Source organism: Stigmatopora nigra, chromosome 8 (genome assembly GCF_051989575.1).
Source record: "Stigmatopora nigra isolate UIUO_SnigA chromosome 8, RoL_Snig_1.1, whole genome shotgun sequence".
NCBI lineage: Eukaryota > Metazoa > Chordata > Actinopteri > Syngnathiformes > Syngnathidae > Stigmatopora > Stigmatopora nigra.
The window spans coordinates 8,138,374-8,160,973 of record NC_135515.1 but is presented as its reverse complement, the minus strand read 5'-3'; the positions used below and the strand labels follow the sequence as shown (position 1 = coordinate 8,160,973).

The following is a 22,600-nucleotide window of genomic DNA, read 5'->3' as shown; positions in this document are numbered from 1 at the left end:
AATTCCACTGAAAGTCCAAAAGATGTGTACAAGTCTATTTTTGTCTTCCTGTTATATTCACCAATTTCTCTTGACTTTCCTGTTAAGTTACAGGTTCTCATCTCATTTTCTGAACTGCTTTAACCTCACTAGGGTCGTGGGGGGTGCACTAGGAGACAAACAACCATTCACGCTTACATTAGGGGCAATTTAGAGTGTCCAATCAGCCTACCTACCATGCACGTCTTTGGAATATGGGAGGAAACCGGAGTACTCAGAGAAAAAAACTTTAATTGACCATGAAATTACTAGTTTTATGTTTTGCGGGGTCTTTATCAAAGTATGCAATATTTTTAATACAAATATAACTGGTCTACAATGAGCTCCATATTTAATTGGGAATCCTTAGATTTCCTTGCAGTTCCAGTTTACAGTGTTTGTCTGGGGCCCTCTAACGGTGGCAAGGTTGTCTTTAAAAATCCTTCCCGAGCTTCTCTACGCTTCCAGTAGATGTCAGAAGAACATCACAATGGAACTATCTGGTTTGCAGTGATGACCATTTGAGCTTTAGAGTTTCTATCTCCTCAATTTCTGGGTTATTGGACCTGGATAGGTTTCATAATCATTTAAATATTTCTTTTCTTTTCAGAAAGTCTTCAGCGTTATAATACAAATGCAAAAAAAAACACCTGTACTCAACAGACTATGGAGCTAGTATACAGTATTGAGTGACACGTGTGCATGTGTGCGTGTCACAGGACTTTTACTTTGGTGGAAATCCCCAGGTGTAGCGAGGGCAAAGGTAATAAAGTGAATATCAACAGCTATTATTGAATTCATATCCACAATTTCATGTGAAAATAATGATTATTTGCAATGTTGTCTTCACCTTGTTTTTCTCTTAATTACAGATGCAAATGTGACAAAGGATCAATTATGGGCAACAGGTCAACCTTGGTTGCCAAACATATTTTCCTATGTGAGTATATAAGATTTTGAGGAGAACCTATATTGAACTCTTTGATTTCAAAAGGTGTGCTGGGCACAAACACAGCATTGATCACAACATTGCAAAAGGTTGGCTTTGGCAAGGCCACACCAAAACCTTCATTTTTTTTTTTTTTTATATCTTTTCAAGCCATCTAAAAATGTATTTCAAGGTCTGTTAACCTTCATTATTAGGATTTTGAGGTGAATAGCAAACATTGTCAAACTATCACACTACCACTGCCATTTTGAAATGTTGGTATGCTGTTCTTTCACCTGAGTCGCCATGCGACTGTAGCTGAATTGAAATTTAATTATTTAAGTCTTTAATCGTCCATAACTGTAGTGCTAAAATTGGTGCTGAAAAAAATGTATGGATGAAGTGGAAATATTTCACTTTTTTCAAGCTAAATTTTATATTGAATACATTATTTTAACTCATTTGAACAAAACAAGTCAGGCAAAAGAAAATGCCCTTGGAGCTCTATTAAAATGGAGACTCATTCTGGTTCATTTCTCAAAAAACACAGTGCACACAAGAAGGCTGTATAAACCAATGATTGGTCATATTGACTCAAAAAACCTTTGTTCCTTGGCTGCGACCCAACCTCTAAAAAAGGACAAATATTTCTGTATTCAAGTGTAAAATTAAATTACAATCAGTGCACGGGGAAATGTAATTCAAAACGTGGGTACGATGAACAGTGTAAATAATCATGTATTGTATTTCGCAAGTCTACCCTTCACTTTTGTGTTCACATATCAGTGGGCGTTTCTTTGCTGACTCACTCAAATGAGATTTGTAGTAATTCTTTTATATGTTTGTGTACAAAGTACCAACACGCACCCAAGCCTTATAATAGAAAGTCTCATTTGACAGATCACATAGTGCAGCTGCATTGGGAAACTGCATATTTACACATCAAACATTATTGAGGGGTGCAAGTCGTTGAGTGACCATGCCTTTTTACAAAGTGCCATGCCTTCTTGCTAATATAAACTTTCATCACTGCATGAGCAAACTTTTAAAAAAAATTAACACCGTTGGAAAAGAATCTGATACATATACTACACAATATAACAGCCTTTATATAATGGCAGCATTTTTTATGAGAAACTGAACAAGTATTGAACTCATGGCAGCAGTATTTTCTTTAGATTTTTTTCTTTTAACTGTTTCTATTGGCCTTTCTGTGCAAAGAGAAGGAGAGGGAAAACTCCAACTGCTAATAATCTAACCACAGCTCAGTCCACTACTAACAACGCTACCCTCGTGAGAATACTGATAAGCACATTTTAGAAAGTGTCAAAGCTATAATTTGAAAAAGGAATGGCATGTAAAGTAGTTTAGTTTTTCTGTAAATTTATGTGCTTTTAAATATAATCATTCCACAGAATAATAATGAGTAGAAATTATAGCCCTCGGCGTGACCACACGCGAAGAAGCAGTTCTTCACTGCCGATGAAATTTGAGATCATTTCAAGTGCCAGCAATTGCAAGCCTTAGAAAGTATTGCTTGACATCATATAGGAGGCATTTTCTCACAATTAGCTGCGTACTAGTAGTCATCAGTTAAAGAATGGTTGTATAGTACACGGATAGGTGGTGCACCTCTGTTTTCCTATGTAAAACACAAAAATCCCAAACATTTAATGTTTAAATTGCTTATTCAACTTTTTTTTAAATTTCTGAGTACATGTTAGGTTAATCAAAAGTGCTGAATGCCGTTTCTGATGCGTCTCTTTTGAAATGTTATTTCTCAAATGCATGACCTGAGAAAACCTGGGCTGTGGTTGATTGAGTCAGCATAGCCTCTGTGCTTAGACCAGACAAAAGAGTATCATAAACGTCTGTCATGCCAGAGAAAAAACACCTCTTGCACAATTACCATACCCCAACAAATTCTCTTAGGATGAGCAGTACATGAAATATTGATGCCATTTGTCATGATTTCATCTCACTTTAGGGGGGGGGGGGGGGGGGGGACTTATTTAACAGCACACACTCCATAACTAAGTGGGAAATTACATTACATTTCTCACATGGTCCATGTTAAAATGACATGTCTGTATTACCTTAAATGCTCTTCCTCAAACTGGTGATCAGAAACATTGTTCTGAGATTGCAGAACGTTTTTTTTTTTTTTTTTTAAATGACCCCAGAACAAGCAGCAAGGTTTTTCTTGGACGATTTCCCTAGGGGTAAACTGACATGTGCAAAGAACTATGACTCATCTGTCAATCTTCCATATGGAAAGAGCCAGATGGGATCTATTCACGTGTTGTGTCTCCAGGCACATGAAGAATTTGACTTCAATGCACACTAAAGCATTTTGTATCCTTTGCCAATGTATTTTCAAGGCAGGAGTAATATCATTTTGTCTTACATACATTATCCAATGTTCAGTACTTTTTCTCCCTCTACCCACACTTTCTAATCCCTTGTGAGAATCAAGGAGTTCCATCCTAAAATTTAGCGTTGTTGTAAATCTATTCTATGCAATTCGTCATGTATTAGCCGCAACAGATGTATACAGCCCCCAGAGTATTTTGGACGTTAAAATATTATCTATGGCTGAAATAGAGTGACACCCCAAACTGCCCCTACGTATTAGGGTGATGGTTGTCCGTCAAATCAATGGTAGGAGTTTTCTTCTGCAAAATAGTTGCCTCACGAGAAATGAGAATATGATAATGCAATGAATCTTTGCAGCTTCAATGAAGAAAACTTTGATTAATAACCATCTGTTTGACTCTGTTAGTTGCAGTCAGAATTATTTATTTTTAAACTGAACATTGCAACCAGAGCAAATAAAATCCTCCAAGTCATAGGAAATATCATTTTTGTATACATCTCTCTATATACAAATGAAAATATCCACTTTCAAATATTAGATGCCTCCTCTTGCTCAAGCGAGGCAGGCAAAGGGTTGACTTAAGAGTCAAAATGCATTCGATAAGAAGAGTGAGTTACTGTATGACAGCGTGCCTCCCAACTCGGCAATTTTCCCCTGATTTTCCAAAATGTTATCAAGTAAATTTGGCGGTTCTAATTCTGCAGCTAGTTCCAGCTCATCACCGTGTGGTTTGTGATTTGCCTGCTCTGAATACTGAACACACTCCAATTTCTGGGGCTGAAAACCTATTACTAGGTTGTCTTGCTTAGAGACCAGTGTGGTCAAAGGCCTGGACAGAGGCATGTGTACAAGAGAAGACCCTGACAAAGTTGTGGACCCTGCGGCAAACTGGACACCTGAGAGCATTGTTGAGAGGCTCGTAAGGGGCTGGTTCCAAGGGATGTAAGCACACCCTAATTCCTGGTGTTCCAACTGAGAAAGAGAAGGTATGGTCTGCAACAAGAAAAACAATTGGGTCACCAGTGAAAAGTTATGTAAAAAACAATTGTTCCAATCTCAAAAGCAAAACATTTACTGCTAATATCGTGAGTCAGACTATTGGACCAAACTTTTTCCCAAAATTCATGTTATACATTCAATCGATACTCACTCCAATGTTTCTGAACAATGGTGTCTGTGTGTATGTTAGCATGGTGTAACTGGGGCACAGAGTTGGCACGTAGACATCAGCTGTCAAAGCTGTGCCAACCCGGCAAGCCGTAGACTGTGCTGATGTGACATGCTGGTTGTAGTCGATTGAGGACCGCGTTGATGTTGCGGGCTGAATTCCAGGGCTGGTAGCAGGGAGTGAAGCTCTCCATTGTGTCATGTCGCCATCACAAACTGGAAACTTTTCTTGCGAGCAGCCGAAAACGTCATGCTCAAAGGTTTCTGAATTAAATGACAATGTTCAGTGTAACTTATGGCATGCAGGTGTTTGACTGGAAGGCAGATAATTGAAAATGTACCTAGTGTGCAGTTCGGCTGGTTGTTGTGTGTCATCAGATCCTCAAAAAAACATGAGAAAACTGTCAAATATGATATAATTTTTTTACCCTGAGACTGTTGAATAATTGTCAATTTTGGCCTCTCTGTAAGCAGTATAGAATGGCAAGTGCCAAACTCCTACAAATTAACTACTGAATATCTTTTTTATTGCTTTTAATACTCCTTGCATATGCATAAATATTGGCCTAATTAAAGAAAGCCTTCTGCACTCTTTGTGGCAATAATGATATATTCTAGTTTAATATAGTGTGTACTTAGAATGCATCTCTCCCATTCATTCTTACTTTACAGAATCCTTTATTGGACAAATGACAATTTTTGGTAATTTTGAGAAACGGAAAAGACAAATATGCACATATATGGACATTGCTCTTTGGTACATGTAGGTAATTTTATCATATTTTTTGCAAGATGTAATCATGTGTGTTCATAGTTTACCTGGCAATCAAGTCATTTCTATCCAGGAAAATAGTGGTGTTTCGCATATCATTTGTAAAATCACTGAATATAGTTTTCAAAAAAACTGCTGTCTTTAAATTGTCTCTCAGAAAATAATAGGTTTTAATGCATCTGAGTGCTTCTGCGTGTGTGTGTGTGTGCATGCATGCATTGTCTATGTGTAAATGTAATAAAACACAAGTAGGACAGATCTTTGGCAACCCTGCAGGTTATTTTGCATAGGGCGCTGTGCCCTATCCTGGAGCCATATAGCAAAAGGCTCTAACCGTCATGGAAAAACACCTGCATTATGTAAGGGGAAAACTCCCAATTTTAGGAAAAGGCTTTGGCTCAAACAGGGCTTCTCTTGTAGTTCTTTTGAATTGAATCCTTGAGTTGGTATGGTGCTTCACCTCAAATTCTCCTTTCTAAAAAAACTCATATGATGAAATTTAAACCATACTCAGGTTTCGTTTTCAATATTAGCTCTGTTATATGTTTATGATTATTGTTGTACTTAATAGGCAGCTAACATTTTTGTAAAATATCAGAATTTACCTTGGACTATGCTCGCTTCATTTTTGGTTACATATATACTGTAACACACTTACTGCACTGAGAGGAGTGTTTGTGTTTTCTATACTTCTTTTTCTCCGTAGCAACTCTTTCACTGGATCTTTCACTCGAACACCCTGATATGGTCTGGGCATGCCAATGTAAGCAGGCTGAGCTGCAAGTGCAAATTGATAAAAATTAATTAATTTTCCATTTTGTCAAGAAGTGAGAACTATTCATATTAGAGCTGAGACAGTTGCTAAACTTCAAGACCTAATGGAATGCCCAATTTACATCTTATTACAAAGAGCTCTCAACAATATGGTTTTATTTATATAAAAATGTATGTTATAAGTATATATTATTTTTCTGTATCATATAAATTTGCTATTCAAATTTACTCCCATTGTCTTTTGTGGCACAGATCATATCTATTGTGATAAACTTTTGTTTGGGTTTTGATATATGAGTGATAAAGTGACTGTTAAAGTCATTTGGAACAACATACTGGAGGCTATAAGGTCTTCTAGTTACAAGTACTCACTCAATGGTTCCTTCAAAAAAGAGAAAGTAACAGTATATACACTTCAGGGCCTCAAGTCATTCTAGATATGAGAAGAATGCACTACTGAATGTAGTTGAGTCATGTGTGACTTGGAACACCAAAAAAAACATTTGATCAAAGCATGCTGTCTACTTATGTCAGTTTTAACTTCCCGAGCTATTTATACTTGATGTACATTCACTTCATGTACTCTTGGGCAAAGCACTTTTTTTAAAGTTGACTTTTTGATTATAGAAGATAATCAGAAGTCCCTTGTTCTTTTGCATCCAAATGTTTTTAAAATGTCTTATCTTGCTGATTATATTATACAGGGGTCTTAAATGTAAAGCCAGGCACACTGAACCACTTACAGACAGATAGCCACATTTATACACACATTTTTACCACTGAATGGAAACAAAAAGATTGCACCAGCATTGAAGTGAATGCACTAATACACCATCAGTCAGCCCATAACTATATTAATATTTAATTAAAGTTGAACTATATCCCAGAAATCAAACTTGTGGAGTTTAATTTGTGTGCAAAGTATATTGCAATAAGGCCTCAGAAACTGTTTAGAAAACCATTACCTTCCAGAAATGTGAGTTAACACTTGACCATGGAGAGTAAAAGGCATGTATCAACAACACCAAGAAATGCCGTCAACCTTTCTGGCTTCAGGCTCATTTGAGTTGAACTGAGGCCAAAATAGAAAGTGTCCTATGATCTAATGATTCCACACTTGCAGTGGATAAGTCATCAGTCTCTCAACTCTGTGGTCCTGGGTGCAAGCAAAGATTTTCCCAATATTATTCAGTTAAAAGAATAAGTTCTAATGCCTAAGTGTCTAAGTGTATAAGTCTTCAGTGGTGGATGAAGCATTTTGTGAAAATAATGACTAAGTGTTTCACCCATTTCCTTGGGTTCAACACCCATTTATATGTGTGAGGGTGATGGCCCAGTGGATAAGTCATCAGTCTGCCAATTCTTTAGTCCTTGGTTGAATTCCCAGTGCATGCAAAGATTTTCCCACAATTGTTCAGGTAAAAGAATAAGTATTTATGTCTAAGTGTCCAACTGAATAAGTCTTCAGTGGTGGATGAAGCATTTTGTCCAAAAAATAACTAAGTGTTTCACCCCATTTCCTTGGGTAAAAAGTTTCAACACCCATCTATATGTGTGAGGGTGATGGCCCAGTGGCTAAGTCATCAGTCTGCAAACTCTTTGGTCCTTGGTTCAATTCCCAGTGCATGCAATGATTTTTCCACAAATATTCAGTTAAAAGAATAAGTTAAAATGCCTAAGTGTTTAAGTTAATAAGTATTTAGTGGTGGATGAAACATTTAGTCAAAAAATTACTAAGTGTTTAACCCCATTTCCTTGGATAAAACTATAAGTACTACTGCTTTCTCTTATGTGTTGGTAGCCCAGTGGCTAAGTCATCTGTCTACCACCGGTGTGGTCCTGGGTTCAATTCCCAGTGCCGGCAAAGATTTTCCAAATATTCAGTTAAAAGAATAAAGTTAAAATGCCTAAGTGTTTAAGTGTATAAGTATTCAGTGGTGGATGAAGCATTTTGTCCAAAAAATGACTAAGTGTTTCACCCCATTTCCTTGGATAAAACGTTTCAACACCTATGTATAAGTGGGGCACGAGTTGGTGTAGTGGGTTGCACACTCGCCTTTGCACCGAGAGAACGTGAGTTCGCTTCCCGGTGTCGGCGGTTCACTGACCAAGCAAGCGGTCGAGGGTCGGCCGAAGGCCGACCCGAGAACGCCTTTCGCACAGACAGGTCCTTCAACTGTCTTCCGAACTGCCGAAGGCAGTTCGGAATATAACCTTTTGCTGAAAAGTATGACTAAGTGTTTAATATAAATTAAAAAGTTTTTTCTTTTTTTTTTTTCCTCCTTCTTATTCCATTGACCAATTCTTCTTTCCAAGTATTTTCAGCCAAACGACGGCAGCGAGAATCGAACCCAGATCTCCCAGACGGGAGTCCAGTGATCTAACCTCTGCGCCAACCAAGTGACTACACTTTTCTTTGTAATCATTTGAGTGTCTTTCCAAGAAGTACACAGAAACAACTAAGTGAAAAAGTGGCCCAACCGGGAATCGAACCAAGATCTCCCAGGCGGGAGTCCAGTGAACTATCCTCTGCGCCACCAAGCAGGTACACTTTCCCTTGTCATCATTTGAGTGTCTTGACAAGAAGTACACAGAAACAAATAAGTGAAAAAGTGTCCCTACTGGGAATTGAACCCAGGTCTCCCAGATGAGAGACAGGTGAGTTAACCACTACGCCACCAAGTGACTACACTTTCCTTTGTCATCATTTGAGTGTCTTGAGAAGAAGTCCACAGAAAGAACTAAGTGAAAAAGTGTAGCAACCGGGACTTGAACCCAGGTCTCCCAGGCAGGAGTTCAGTGAACAAGCGCCTGCACCACCAAGTGACTACACATTCTTTTGGAATCATTTGAGTGTCTTGACAAGAAGTCCACAGAAACAACTAAGTGAAAATGTGTCCCAACCGGTATTTGAACCGAGGCCACCCAGACAAGAGACAGGTGAGTTAACCACTGCCCCACGACTTGGCTACACTCTCCTTTGTCATCATTGGAAGGTCTTGACTACAAATACATAAAAATAACTAAGGGAAAATATTTCCCAACCAGGATTTGAACCCCAGTCTCCCACATGGGAGTCAGATGAACAAACCTCTAATCCACAAATATATAATATAATATAATATAATATAATATAATATAATATAATATAATATATATATATATATATATATATATATATATATATATATATATATATATATATATATATATATATATATATATATATATATATATATATATATATATATATATATATATATATATATATATATATATATATATATATATATATATATATATATATATATATATATATATATATATATATATATATATATATATATATATATATATATATATATATATATATATATATATATATATATATATATATATATATATATATATATATATATATATATATATATATATATATATATATATATATATATATATATATATATATATATATATATATATATATATATATATATATATATATATATATATATATATATATATATATATATATATATATATATATATATATATATATATATATATATATATATATATATATATATATATATATATATATATATATATATATATATATATATATATATATATATATATATATATATATATATATATATATATATATATATATATATATATATATATATATATATATATATATATATATATATATATATATATATATATATATATATATATATATATATATATATATATATATATATATATATATATATATATATATATATATATATATATATATATATATATATATATATATATATATATATATATATATATATATATATATATATATATATATATATATATATATATATATATATATATATATATATATATATATATATATATATATATATATATATATATATATATATATATATATATATATATATATGTATATATATATGTATATATATATGTATATATATATGTATATATATATGTATATATATATGTATATATATGTATATATATGTATATATATGTATATATATGTATATATATGTGTATATATATGTATATATATATGTATATATATATGTATATATATATGTATATATATATGTATATATATATGTATATATATATGTATATATATATGTATATATATATGTATATATATATGTATATATATATGTATATATATATGTATATATATATGTATATATATGTATATATATGTATATATATGTATATATATGTATATATATGTATATATATGTATATATATGTATATATATGTATATATATGTATATATATGTATATATATGTATATATATGTATATATATGTATATATATGTATATATATGTATATATATGTATATATATGTATATATATGTATATATATGTATATATATGTATATATATGTATATATATGTATATATATGTATATATATATATATATATATATATATATATATATATATATATATATATATATATATATATATATATATATATATATATATATATATATATTCCACATCTTGTAAAATGATGTAATTTATAATTTTAATTTAATATCTTGAATTTTTTTTTTTCCTGAAAAAAATCCAGGAAGCTCTGAGTCTGCGGTAGCTGAAGCGTGAAGTAGCGAGTGAACACTGTATACCTTTCAGTACATATTTCAAAAGCCAACATCTTCGATGGTATGGGGGTGTGTTCATGTATAGGGCATCCCCCACCTGGTGCCCGTAGTTGGGATAGGCTGCAGCACCCCCAGCAACTCTTGTGAGGATAAGTGCTTCAGACAATATATTAAGTAAATAAAAGGATACTTGAAGGTTGCAAGATACAATTAATAAAAACATTCAAAATATGAAATTGTTCTGATGATACCAAATTGTGCTGATTTAATTATGCTAAAATGCTTGTCTTAATTAAATACAGAGCAGAACTCATGAATCAAAAATTGGTTTATGTATTCATTTTCATTCAAAGGCCAAATGACTTTGTTTTTACTTAATAAGCTTTCACTGTAAATAGGTATGCTGAGAAATACAGCTGTCTGTTATAAAGAAATATGTTCATATTTTCTCAATTTTTACAGTGACAGTTGAGAAGAGGAACTGAAGTCATGTCACAGCCACAGTTGCGAATGACCTCTTTATCCTATGTTTGCAGAGCTCACAGTGGCAAAGATCAAGGCCCAAGTGTGTGCAGTGCCACAGGGTCTTTGTCCACTTAGTCTCTATTGTAAAATTGAGGTGGTGCTGACTGTATCTTCCCTTTGTTCTTATCAGCAGCTGACACCTAATGATAACATTCTACACGTCAGACTTTCAAGTTCCAGTGTACTAAAACTAGACATGCCAACATACAGCATAATGAGTAAAAACAATATAGAATGTATAGTTTGCTTCACTTCCTAACATAAATACAGTTTACAGCCTAAAGTGGTATAAGGTTTAAGAATCCTTTTGAACATCCATTTTAAACAACATATCATTGGATTGGATTGGATTGGATAACTTCCGTATTCGGGAAATTACATTGTGGCAGGTAGCAAGAGGGTGATTAGACAGAATAAACAGCATCAATCATTAAAATCATCAAATCATTAAAACATAAAAGCCGCAAAACACAAAACGAACAAGAGTGGACAAAGCTACCGTGGCCGCCGGCTGCCGCTTAAACAGCGCCATTTGGTTGCGGTAACTGAATCGGACTCAAAAAGACATTGTAGAGTTGGACAAAAACTGGAACCCCACAGAACAGCAAAGCAAAAAGCACAAAGTACAAAGCAAATCAAAGTAAATGGAATCATCAAATCATTAAAACATAAAAGCCGCAAAACACAAAACGAACAAGAGTGGACAAAGCTACCGTGGCCGCCGGCTGCTGCTTAAACAGCGCCAATTTGGTTGCGGTAGCTGAATCGGACTCAAAAACGACCTTGTAAATTGGGCAAAAACTGGAACCACACACAGGAAGTCTTCCACGAGATGGGGAACTGCTGCAGACTGTGACCAAGGTGGAGAATACGCTCTTGCAAGCTTATTTGCACAGTTACTCAGTAGTCTGAAGCTGAAGAAAACAGCAGCAGGGCAGAAAATCTCGACTCCGTCGCTGTTAGGGGCCTACAACTCTTCCATCCCATCCCACGATGGAATGGTTGGTCAGAAGCGTTGCCTCTTCTCCCAGCACTTTTGTCCAGCTCCAGACCTCCGGCGGTACCGAGGTGTTGCTCCTTCTGCTGCGTATTGTGACAGATAGTTCCATGTGTGTGACAGCGTAGGCATGGCTGGCTGGTCCCCCGAACAAAAAAGAAGTGGCCGAAAAATGCCAGGCTAACAGAACAAGGAAAGTTGGAAAAACATTAAAGTAAAAAGTATAAAGTACAAAGTAAAGTAAAAAAGAATGCTTTAGGAAATATTAAAATGTCATTTAAAAAAAGATAGAAGAGCTGTAAAACATGAAAAACATAAGAGTCTGACACCCTTGGTGCAGAGCTACTGCCACAGGCTTCCGCTTGAACGGCGCCATCTTGGCTGCTTTCCCAAATAGGTAGATTTATATGATACTGCGATTGCGTATTCATTTCATCACAACCAGCCATTGTTAAGTTCCAATAATATCACTGTGATGCTCAAATGTTTTGTGTAGTGAACTTTTTCCCTCAAGGATTACTGACAGCGTTGTGGTGCATGTGCTTGACTTCCGTGCAGGCGGTGTGGGTTCAGTTCCGACTCAGTGACGATTGTTGTCTGGCTACACTCAATCACATTGGGATTGAGCGGCGATCAATTGTCGTTATAACTTGGCGAATGACTGATGGAATTTGTAATGGATTTCAACTTCCTGTGACCCTGAGAAAAGTCAACAGTATTTAAAATGTAGAGAAAGTGAATGGATGATAATGTCATGCTTTAATATATGTGTACTTTTTTTTCTGACCAACATGGGAAGAAAAATGATTCTAAGCCTTCTCAAATAAGCAGATTTAAAGCAGAGATGTTTGAGGGTGCACTTAGGGTTTAGAAATCAAATGTAAAAATGTAATGCATAAAGAAGCTTTTTTAAAATATATGTTTGGCAAAGTGTTACATAAGTTTTGTTAGTGATAGTGTTTTTAGTAAATAAGAATATATAATACTATGATGATATTCATATTTTATCTTGTACCAAATACAAAAATACCATGAATTTAATAATTTTCAAAATCAGTATAGGAATTTCACATTGACATTGAACTATGCCCAGCTAAACACAAACAAACGCATGTCCTAAAGCACATGTATAATGAGCAAACAGGGACTCACTTGAGTCAAAAGAGGAAGCTATACAGGTGCACTATCCTTTTTAATTTATTTATTTTTTACAGATGGAACCCCCGAACTGTGAGGTCAACGCACTAACCACCTATCTGCCCAAGTGCCCAATTTTATAAATTCCTTAATTAAAAAATGTGACAATTGCTTGTGTTCCTACTTTATTTTATGAAATTATTCTTTGTTGTATTTTGTCATAATATGGTAACACGTTTGACTTTTTGTATCCTTATCATCTGGAATGGAAGTATAAGCAATTTAGCACAACAATTAAATCACATCAATTAACATCGGAACAAAACAAACAAGAATATTTTAGGGATACTGACCCTAATATAGTAATGTTAGTACATCTTGAAAGTTTGATACTTACATTTGTCTAAGTGCACCCTGCTGATCTTGATGGGTGAATAAAGAGTTTCAAAGTGGCGAACCCTATTATGCTCTTTTACAGCTGAATGCTGCCTAGCATTTCCCCTGGGATGGCACAAGTCATGCATGCATGCATCCACTTTCAGCACTGATTACACTAAAATGATCAACAATCAAACAACAACCAATTGTCTTTTCTCCATGGAGAAAAAGTTAAATACGAGCAATTCAGTCATTCATACAAGCTGAATAAATAAAAGCACAAACAAACACAAGAAATTGTCAATTTTGGTTGCTCTGGAATACATTTTGAGGAAAACAAACGGTTTGATGTTTTGTACAATGTCTTGTATAAAATTTGAGCCCTTAAAGACATGATTGAATTGAGTGTTGAAGAATATGACACAGAGTCCAAAGCAAAATGCCACAAGGGTCTTATTTTGTCTTCTTTGGGTATGAAATCGAATGGAGATTGTGGTATTCTACCACAAAATATTAAAAGCATGCTGTGGGTAGTAAACTTGTGAATGTTAGGAATGTAATGTTAGCTAATGGCAGTATTATACTTATGTACAGAGTATTACTGATGGGATGAAACATGAGGAATTAACTGACATAAGTTAAGGCTTGTTCAAAGCAGTAATTTTGAGATGAATGTTCTCCTGGTGTGCCAGTGGAAAATGAGCCAATAGAGGGATTAAGGCCCTAAAGCACTGAGTATCTCTCTTATATCGCTATCATTCTTGGCATGTTTGAACGTGTCATTGATCAAATTGTCCTCTTTCAAGATGTACTCTCGTTGAGAAACTAAAACCTCATTTTCCTGCTGTATCTCTCTCTCTACTCACCACTGGCACATTGATTCATTAGTCTGAATTTTGTGCATGCAATTCCATTCTCGAAATGACAGATGATGATTGATTCTTTATTGTGGAGTCAATTTAATCATATAAAAAAAAAAAAAAAGTTCCTGGTGTCATTGTACAATGCTCCTTGAGAAAACCACACTAACGGAACCTGACCATATTATCATATTAATCCCAGGCAATGCTTTGGAAATTTAGTTACTTCTCAAATAAGCCTTGTTTTATGCCCTATCTATCACTTTATCTGTTGCACTTTTGATATGCAGATTATGATCTTTCCACTCATACTAGGTGCTGGTGATATCACATTCACACAGTGCTTATAAAAGGCCAAATACTGGTAAAATGAAAATATCAAGGGTAATATAATCATTTGTGTATGACTTTTTTTTTGACATCAGTCTTTAAATCAAAATTACTTTACGCTGAAAATGGACTGACAATGTCTTTCCTGATATTGAAGTATGCAAAACAAACATTTACTTCACATCTGATACTGGCGAAAATAGTCTTTACATATCAAGACAATTGTATTAGTTTTAAAATATATAATTCAATTTGTTTTGCATTGTGTTACATTTTATAAAGGTTTTGTCTTTTTAAGATCTCTTGATTACATAGTCTCATAATTTATCAGAAACTTATAAATGCAATGATAAAATATTTTGTAGACTCAGTGACACTCAGAACAATGGCATAAATCTGAAGTATAAACCCAGTTGTTACTTTTTGCTGAGCTGAAACTATTGTATGCATCAGCAAAGAGGGAAACACCTGTTTGTACTTCAGGGTTGACTTGCCAGAAATGGAAAATGAGAAAAGCACATAAATATAGACAGAAGAAATAAGAACCACAATCTGACTTTATCTAATATTTCTAATAGAATATGATCTCTTTTCAATTCATTTTTTCATACACAACATAACTAGTATACATACTTTTGTGCATTAGTTCAAGTTTTTTTTATCTGATCTGTCACTGCCTCCTACAGGACACTGTTCATCAGAGTCTTTAGTCTGACAACTGTATCCAATCCAACGTTATCAATTCATTCTCTGATTCTATTGGACGACATAACCTACTCTGGAAAGCTTCATCACCTTCACAGGAATGTTATTTTAATTTATCTATTTTTTTCATTCATCTTCCATACTGTGCCTGCTCAAAAGGGATGTGAGGTTGCTAGTGCCTCACCCATCTGACTTCCGGCAAAAAGCACTCTACACCATAGACTGATCGCCAGTCAGAGAGACAAATCCACTGCCCACAGTTGGCTGGGATAGGCTCCAGCACCCCTGCAAACCTCATCAGGATAAGCAGCATGAAAAATGAATGACCCTTGAAGAGCACCAGAAGTTTAAAATAAGGGTTTGACCTGAATATATCTCTTCACATTGAAACTTGAATATCAACAAATTTCAATGTTTCAATATAATGACAAAATTGTGCACTATGAAAGTTGGAATGAGAGTCTATTTTTAAATGTGTCCGTTAAATTGGTGTGTGTGATTTGAAGGGTGAAAAGGTAACCTGATTTATTTTGACACTGAAGGATATTCTCCTCGAGATATTTGCGATAACCGTGCTCAAAGCTCAGACAGGTTTATTGCCTTATCTCTGTTTAATTTTTAACCAGTGGACTTAAAAAGGCTCACACTCTAACAAAGAAAACACAAAGTAACTGTACATATCCAAGATATTTGTAAGGAAATTTAGTCTAAATCATAGTTCAAACCAGTTATTTATTCAGTCAGTCAGTTAACTAATTATTTGGTTTTGACATCCTGCTGCAAACAATCAAAAATTATAGTATAATCACCACGCTGCATCTTGCCAGCAAATTACGTAACAGCCCGATTAGCCTCCAAAGAGTGTTTATGTTTTTCCCTTTATAAATAATAATTACTGTCATGATGAATCTTCTATGCTCCTCCTCAAATGAAGGATGACCGTGTTTATAATTGTTAGAAAACCCTTAAGTTGGTGCGTGCTTCAAGATGTTCTTGTTGCGAAGCTCATAAATGCCATTTCCCGTAAATAAAAATAACAAAACCAACTGCTGCCATCAACAAAATCATAGCAATCAGTTGTTTTCAACTTGAGTAATGATTCTAGTCAATGTGATGCAACATAAATGATTTTAGTCACTTTGGTGTGGAAAAACTTTACAACTATATAAACCTAAAAGAAAGAAATGCGTTCTTGTTGTATTGCCAAATACAAGAAGTGTTTCAACCTTGCAGGTAGGTACTACATTAAAACAATTTTCTCTACGTTACATGCACCCCTCAGGCCTAAATGCAGTATGTCAGTCGTTCTGATAGAGTACTAATCCTGAACTGGAGACCACAATCTTGAATAGTGTGTGTAAGTGTGTGTGTGTGTGTGTGTTTTAGTTGGTGGCAGCCTTACCACCTGGTCTTGGCCTGTGTGATCATGTCAAGGCCAGAACATGCCTTGACCTGCAAAGCAAACAAATCTGCTCTTCACTTTCACCTCTCACTTGAGGCTCTGGCGTTTTTTTGTTTTTTCTTGTTTTTTTTACTCAGTCAATACACAAGGACTCGGAGCAGGTCCCCAGGCTGTAAATTGTGAGGACAGTGCTGGCCCTTGACTTGTGCAGCAGATCCAAACTTGAGCTGAGAGCACAAGTTACAATTGCTGGAAGGGGGTTGCAGCTGAACCATGCTTACACAGCTGCTCTGCCTGAATAAATAGTTGAAGAGCAACAAGGAATGAAAAAATATATCCAATGTGTTAACAGTTTGCCGTCACATTCTTATAACATGGCTTGAAGTTCATTAGAATTGGAGAGCAGTGAAGGTCAGTGGGAGTTAGAGATAAGCTTCTGTTTCTGTAAGACGGTACAAAGTTCAACGACAATCAAGTGTCTCATCCCATTTAAGGAAGAAGGGACTATATAAAAACATCTTTTCATTGCTTTTGGCATCCTCTGACTGGCAATGGTTCCAAATATAAATACAGTCATGGAACTTCCCTATTTGGAACATAAGCAGGGTTATGGAATAACTGTGCCAGGTGCATTTACAGTTAATCTAAGTTAAACATCAGCTTCCCTACATCGCCCACATTTAACGAGAACACAAGGCGCCTGTGTTCCCACTACAGAGACTCTCCCTCTCTTTATCAGTACACATCCATGCTGAGATGAGATAAAGAGGATTTTATAGTATATAAACCAATAACATTTCCATTAGTGGAAAGCAAGCAAGTACAGAAGTGTAAATACACATTTGAGGGTAAAATGTGTACTTACTTTCAACAAGACTATGCAGAAGTATGATATTTTGTTGTTGTTTGAATTATCTCATTCATCTCATAATACCGGTCCAGTGACAACAAAAGCATTCAATAAATTGAATTCAATCTTATTAGAATGAAGGGCATACCAAGTCAAAGATTTATTTTTAAATAAACTTTCATAGGTATTCAAAACTAAGTTTAAGATTGTCTTCTTTTGGGGCATAAAACCATCCACAAGAAATAAGGTTTACCAACAATGTAACAATCTTCAGAAGAGTAGCCAAAGAAATCATTTTAATGAGTCTGACCTGTCCCTCCACCTGTGAGGGCATGTATCAGAAAAGTAAAGTACATACTCAACATGCACACGCACACTTACTCTCCCGTGCATGCACATGCATGCCCAACAATCTCTTAATTGCTTAACTTTGACAATGAAAGATGGCTGCAACATTGGGTGAATGGATGCACCTTTTCTTCTCTCTTAGCCTACAGACCATTGCAGTTTTCATTTATTAAGTACTTTTCACCAGATCTTCATAACATATACTCAACAGTGTATTCATAATTCTTAAAAAAATCTGTTTTTTTTACAATAAGACTGAATGTATAGGAAGTTGCACTTTTATGCTCAGACAAATAACAGTAAGAAAATAGCATGGTCATCTATTTGGAGCATTGCACATCTTGTGGATTTGTAAGAAGATGATAGAAGTAATAGTTTTTGCTTTTCATTAGCTCAAAACGTGGACCATTTTTACAGGTAGTGAAAATCTTACCACTGTAGATCCTTTACTCTCAAATGCTGTATGCATGTCTGCTAACTATGTTCCAACCACAACCTGCTCAAGTGCTGTGTAAACTGTGAATCAACTACTTCTACTTGTTGCAACATGGAAATTGGATTGTACTTTGTAAAACATGTTTCCCGTATTTTCACCACTAATCTGCTATGCCAGTGAGGATTATGAGGGCTTCAGAAAAATTAAGTTTCTCTTGGCAACAAGATTTCAACATGCCACCTAAATTCTTCACGCTTCATGAGCACTTCCTTGTGTGCAGTAGTACCTCTCTCACCAGAATTGCATGCACATTTTTGTCTGTAATATCTTCTTTAATATTTTCCTGAATTGTTATGCTCTATCGGTTCTGCAAATATTTAATAATACTGGCAATGTTTATGATTCCTGGGTTTTGATTATAAGAGGAACTTACCCTGAAGGCACAAGATCTTATCATGCAGCTTGTCAACCCCTAAAGTGGGCGGTGTGTAGATATATTTTAATATGAACAGAGATGTAATTCTTACAATTGTATGTCAACTCTCAAATAGGAATACAAAAATAGCTTTACATTCAATGTAACATATTTCCTTTTAAAACAAATGTGATGGTGTGAAGAGACAAATACATGACAATTATGTCTGTATTCCCATATTTATGCATTTGCTGGATTTCTATCAATATAGAAAGTAAGACATTCAGAGTTTACTCCATGCATGAGCCAAAAGCATGCACTTAATATTATCACCTCTATGAGGCAAAAAGGCTATTGTTTTACCAATCATAAGTGATTGTGCTTCCAGGCTACTATATTTTAAAACTAAATAAACTAATTAAAATCTGTTTATTTTACAAAGCAGGGACACTTTTCTTTGTATTTAGGCTCCTAACACAGGATATAAATTCAGATTTAACATAACAATAGCGCCAGTATTTGAACAAATATTGAACACTTTTAGTTTGTTACTTTTGCAAGTGCATGCATAGAAGAAATGAACACCCTTACTGAAAGCATTTTAATATTTTATTAAAAATGCCAACATTCCATGTGTATGAAAATAAATCTGAGGAGTAAAAAAATATACATGATCATGAATAAACAAAAACTCAACTCAATCTTCATCCATCCATTATCCATTCATGATCTCTGCTCCATCTTTACTATAGTCAGACAAAAGCAGATCCTCTCATAATGCTTGAAAAGCATGAACTCATCATCATAATACATTGTAACACATTTCAGTGCTCATGGCAAAATTACTTTTGGAATAATTCTCCTCTGCGAGGCAGGGGTACGCATAGTCTGTGGGAGGGTAGTAAGGGGAATATTCAGGTGAGTGAAAGCTCTCCTGTGGGTTGGTCCAGAACTGAGGCAGGCAGTAATAGTCTTGGAGAGTACAGTTCTGGCTGTGGTAGTGCTCAGAGGCATGGCTAATGAAGTTGCACTCCATCCTGGTGGGCGAGTCGTAGCAGGAGGAAGTGGAAGAGGAGGAGAAAGAATCCTGTGGCGAGTAACTGTTGGGATCCAATGGGCTGTAGAGTTTCAGGGACTCTGGTGAAGCGCTGGGTCCCTAAAAAAAAGTTTGGTTTAGCCAATGTTGTGTGCCATTTCCCCTTTTAAAAACGCATTTAAATTAACAAAATACATTACAATGCATATTTCATGTAAACCATCTCACCAGTGTGTCTCTATAAAACTCTTGTTTCAAGGTGAAACCTATAGAACAGGGGTCCCAAACCGATTCTGCAGAGGGCCACAGTGGGTCCTGGTCTTTGTTTTAACTGGGTTGAATCCAGTGTGACAGTTTAACCAATTGTTTCTTTTTAGGCTATAGTTATATGTAAAACTGTTAAGTTATCAGATGACAATTAGTCTGTTGTTCTCCAGTTTACTATTGTTGCTTTAACATATTTTGTCCATGGTTCTTGATCAACGAAAACAATTGTCCTCCCAAAAATGCAACTTAACCACCTAAGACCCAGACTCTTGCAAGGCATGCTTTTTTTTTTTTTTTTTTTTTTTTTGATATTCAGGCTAATTAGAACCTGATGAGTGTAAAAAACACAGAATTATGTTTTTACGTGATGTAGTAGTTTCTAAGAAAAATGATGTCCACATCATAACTGGACGCCAAGCCCTTGTAGTCCAAAATTGAACATTGTAGTATTTGACAACAAAGTGATTTCTACACATGTGGATGCCAGTTCATGGGAAGTTAAATATATTTTTCTTCTTTATTGCGTATTCTTTGGTTGGTGTGACTTCTACTCAGGTCTAAATTATAATCCTCAAATATGATATACAAGTATGAATTTTAGTGAGGAAAGTGAGGTATGTCTAAAGTACACATTTTGATGCACAAATGGGAAAACTATTTTGAAAATCACAAGGAATCCTTTTTCAAATCTCCATTGTATACTGGTCAGCTAATTATTTTGCATGGTGGATTGTGGGACTTGTAGTATTAGTGAGGAAAGTGTCAGCTGGCTATTTTGCAATTGCTGGTTATTATGGTCCTTTTACGGTTTAGCTTCATACATTTGCATCGATTTGTGGAAGTCTAAAAGTGCATCGTTACTGATGTCGTTGTGAGCTCTTAAGAAGTTTTCTGAACAAATTTCCAACAACTGTGACGCGCAAACCTACCAGCCCTTGGCCATAGTTGTCGGAATCCGAGGCGAGGTCCTCCCTCCAGGACGTCGAGAAGGAGGGTGGGGGCTGGGCGCCGTAAAGACCACCGCTGTTGTTGTTCCCACCGTAGCAGTCAGTGGGCATCATCATCTCCCCGAATGGCTGCTGGGTGCACGCAAAGCCGCTCTCTTGCGCCTGGTTACTGCACCCCATGTCGAGGACTGAGAAGGAGGTGTGGCGCTGCTCCACGTCTGGAGCGCCACATGTACTGGGGTCCACAATGGGGGTGGTGGAGGCTTCCACGTAGCTACCTGCATTTCATTAAAAAAAATCAAATAAAGTCAAATTTAGACCGAATCAAATAAGCAACAGAGCACCCGCCTGTTCAGGTGAATGGTTAAATTCACCCCCCTAACTAGGTGGGTGGGGACTCTCTTTACATCCACAGTTGGAGGAGTAAACAACGAGGGGAGGGGGTGCATTGTGTCCCCTGATGCGCGTAGTATCATGCAATAGTCTTAAAAGTAAGGAAAATCATATGAAGCAAAAAAAATAGAGAAAGACAGTCCAGCAGGCAATGCTCAAAGTGCAACAGCCAATAATTAAAGTGCGTAATGTCACAACACACGAGTCTTTATAAATAGGAGCCCAGTGCGCTTAAGAATTCGATTGTTGATCTGCATGAGCTTTGATGGGACTACCATGGGATTCATGGCGATTTATCACACATTTGGAGACAAGTTAGAGATGCCAATTTAGCCAGTTGTTCTCCATTTTACTGCTGCTACACACATACATACGTATACAAATATTTTTGTGTAGTGACTTCTTACTTGGCAGGTTGGACACAAAGATATCCTGAAATTCCGAGCAAGCTTGAGACACCTGAATAAAACAGAGAAGATGCCTTTTTTAACACTATAGGGCAAATGGCAGCTTTTTTGCATGATAAGTACAGTCAGTATTGTATGTAGTGGTATATCGCACAGGGCATGTATTCTGTTGGATATATGCATATGATTTGTGTGTGTGTGTGGTAGTTCCCCGCAATACATAATGTGCACAGGAGTGAGTGTGAGAATTACCGTTTTGACCTTTTTACGATTGGCCTCGCGGGCTCTGTGCCTCTGAAGCAGCTCTTTGACTGTAGTCTTCACTCTCACTCCCTGATACACTCTTGGCTTATCTGTATGGGGGTGGGATTGGGGGTGGAAAATCAGCATGCCACTCATGTTTACCAAACACTTGAATAACAAACTCAGACTCAAACTCAGATCCATTGGCCTACGCCCTACCGACCCCCTCC

The 22,600-nt window shown here is 35.7% G+C and overlaps 2 protein-coding genes and 1 long non-coding RNA gene across 3 annotated transcripts; 1 reads left to right on the top strand and 2 right to left on the bottom strand.

Moving 5' to 3' along the window:
• Positions 1–656: 656 nt before the first annotated feature.
• Positions 657–5,521, top strand: LOC144201033 (uncharacterized). Its single transcript, XR_013327251.1, has 3 exons — positions 657–781; positions 891–958; positions 4,133–5,521. It is a non-coding gene; the product is annotated as an uncharacterized LOC144201033 (long non-coding RNA).
• On the bottom strand, positions 3,805–19,127 carry LOC144201032 (POU class 2 homeobox associating factor 1). The gene is made up of 5 exons (XM_077723468.1): positions 19,096–19,127; positions 5,921–6,039; positions 4,832–4,871; positions 4,474–4,754; positions 3,805–4,316 (listed from the first exon to the last, which is right to left on the bottom strand). The coding sequence occupies exons 2-5, from the start codon at positions 6,017–6,019 to the stop codon at positions 3,909–3,911; spliced, it is 828 nt and encodes a 275-aa protein (XP_077579594.1). The 5' UTR covers positions 6,020–6,039; positions 19,096–19,127; the 3' UTR covers positions 3,805–3,908.
• Positions 19,128–19,668: 541 nt separating this feature from the next.
• LOC144200672 (pou2af1) lies at positions 19,669–22,558 on the bottom strand. The gene is made up of 4 exons (XM_077722928.1): positions 22,380–22,558; positions 22,128–22,179; positions 21,310–21,605; positions 19,669–20,233 (listed from the first exon to the last, which is right to left on the bottom strand). The coding sequence occupies exons 1-4, from the start codon at positions 22,524–22,526 to the stop codon at positions 19,880–19,882; spliced, it is 849 nt and encodes a 282-aa protein (XP_077579054.1). The 5' UTR covers positions 22,527–22,558; the 3' UTR covers positions 19,669–19,879.
• Positions 22,559–22,600: the final 42 nt, after the last annotated feature.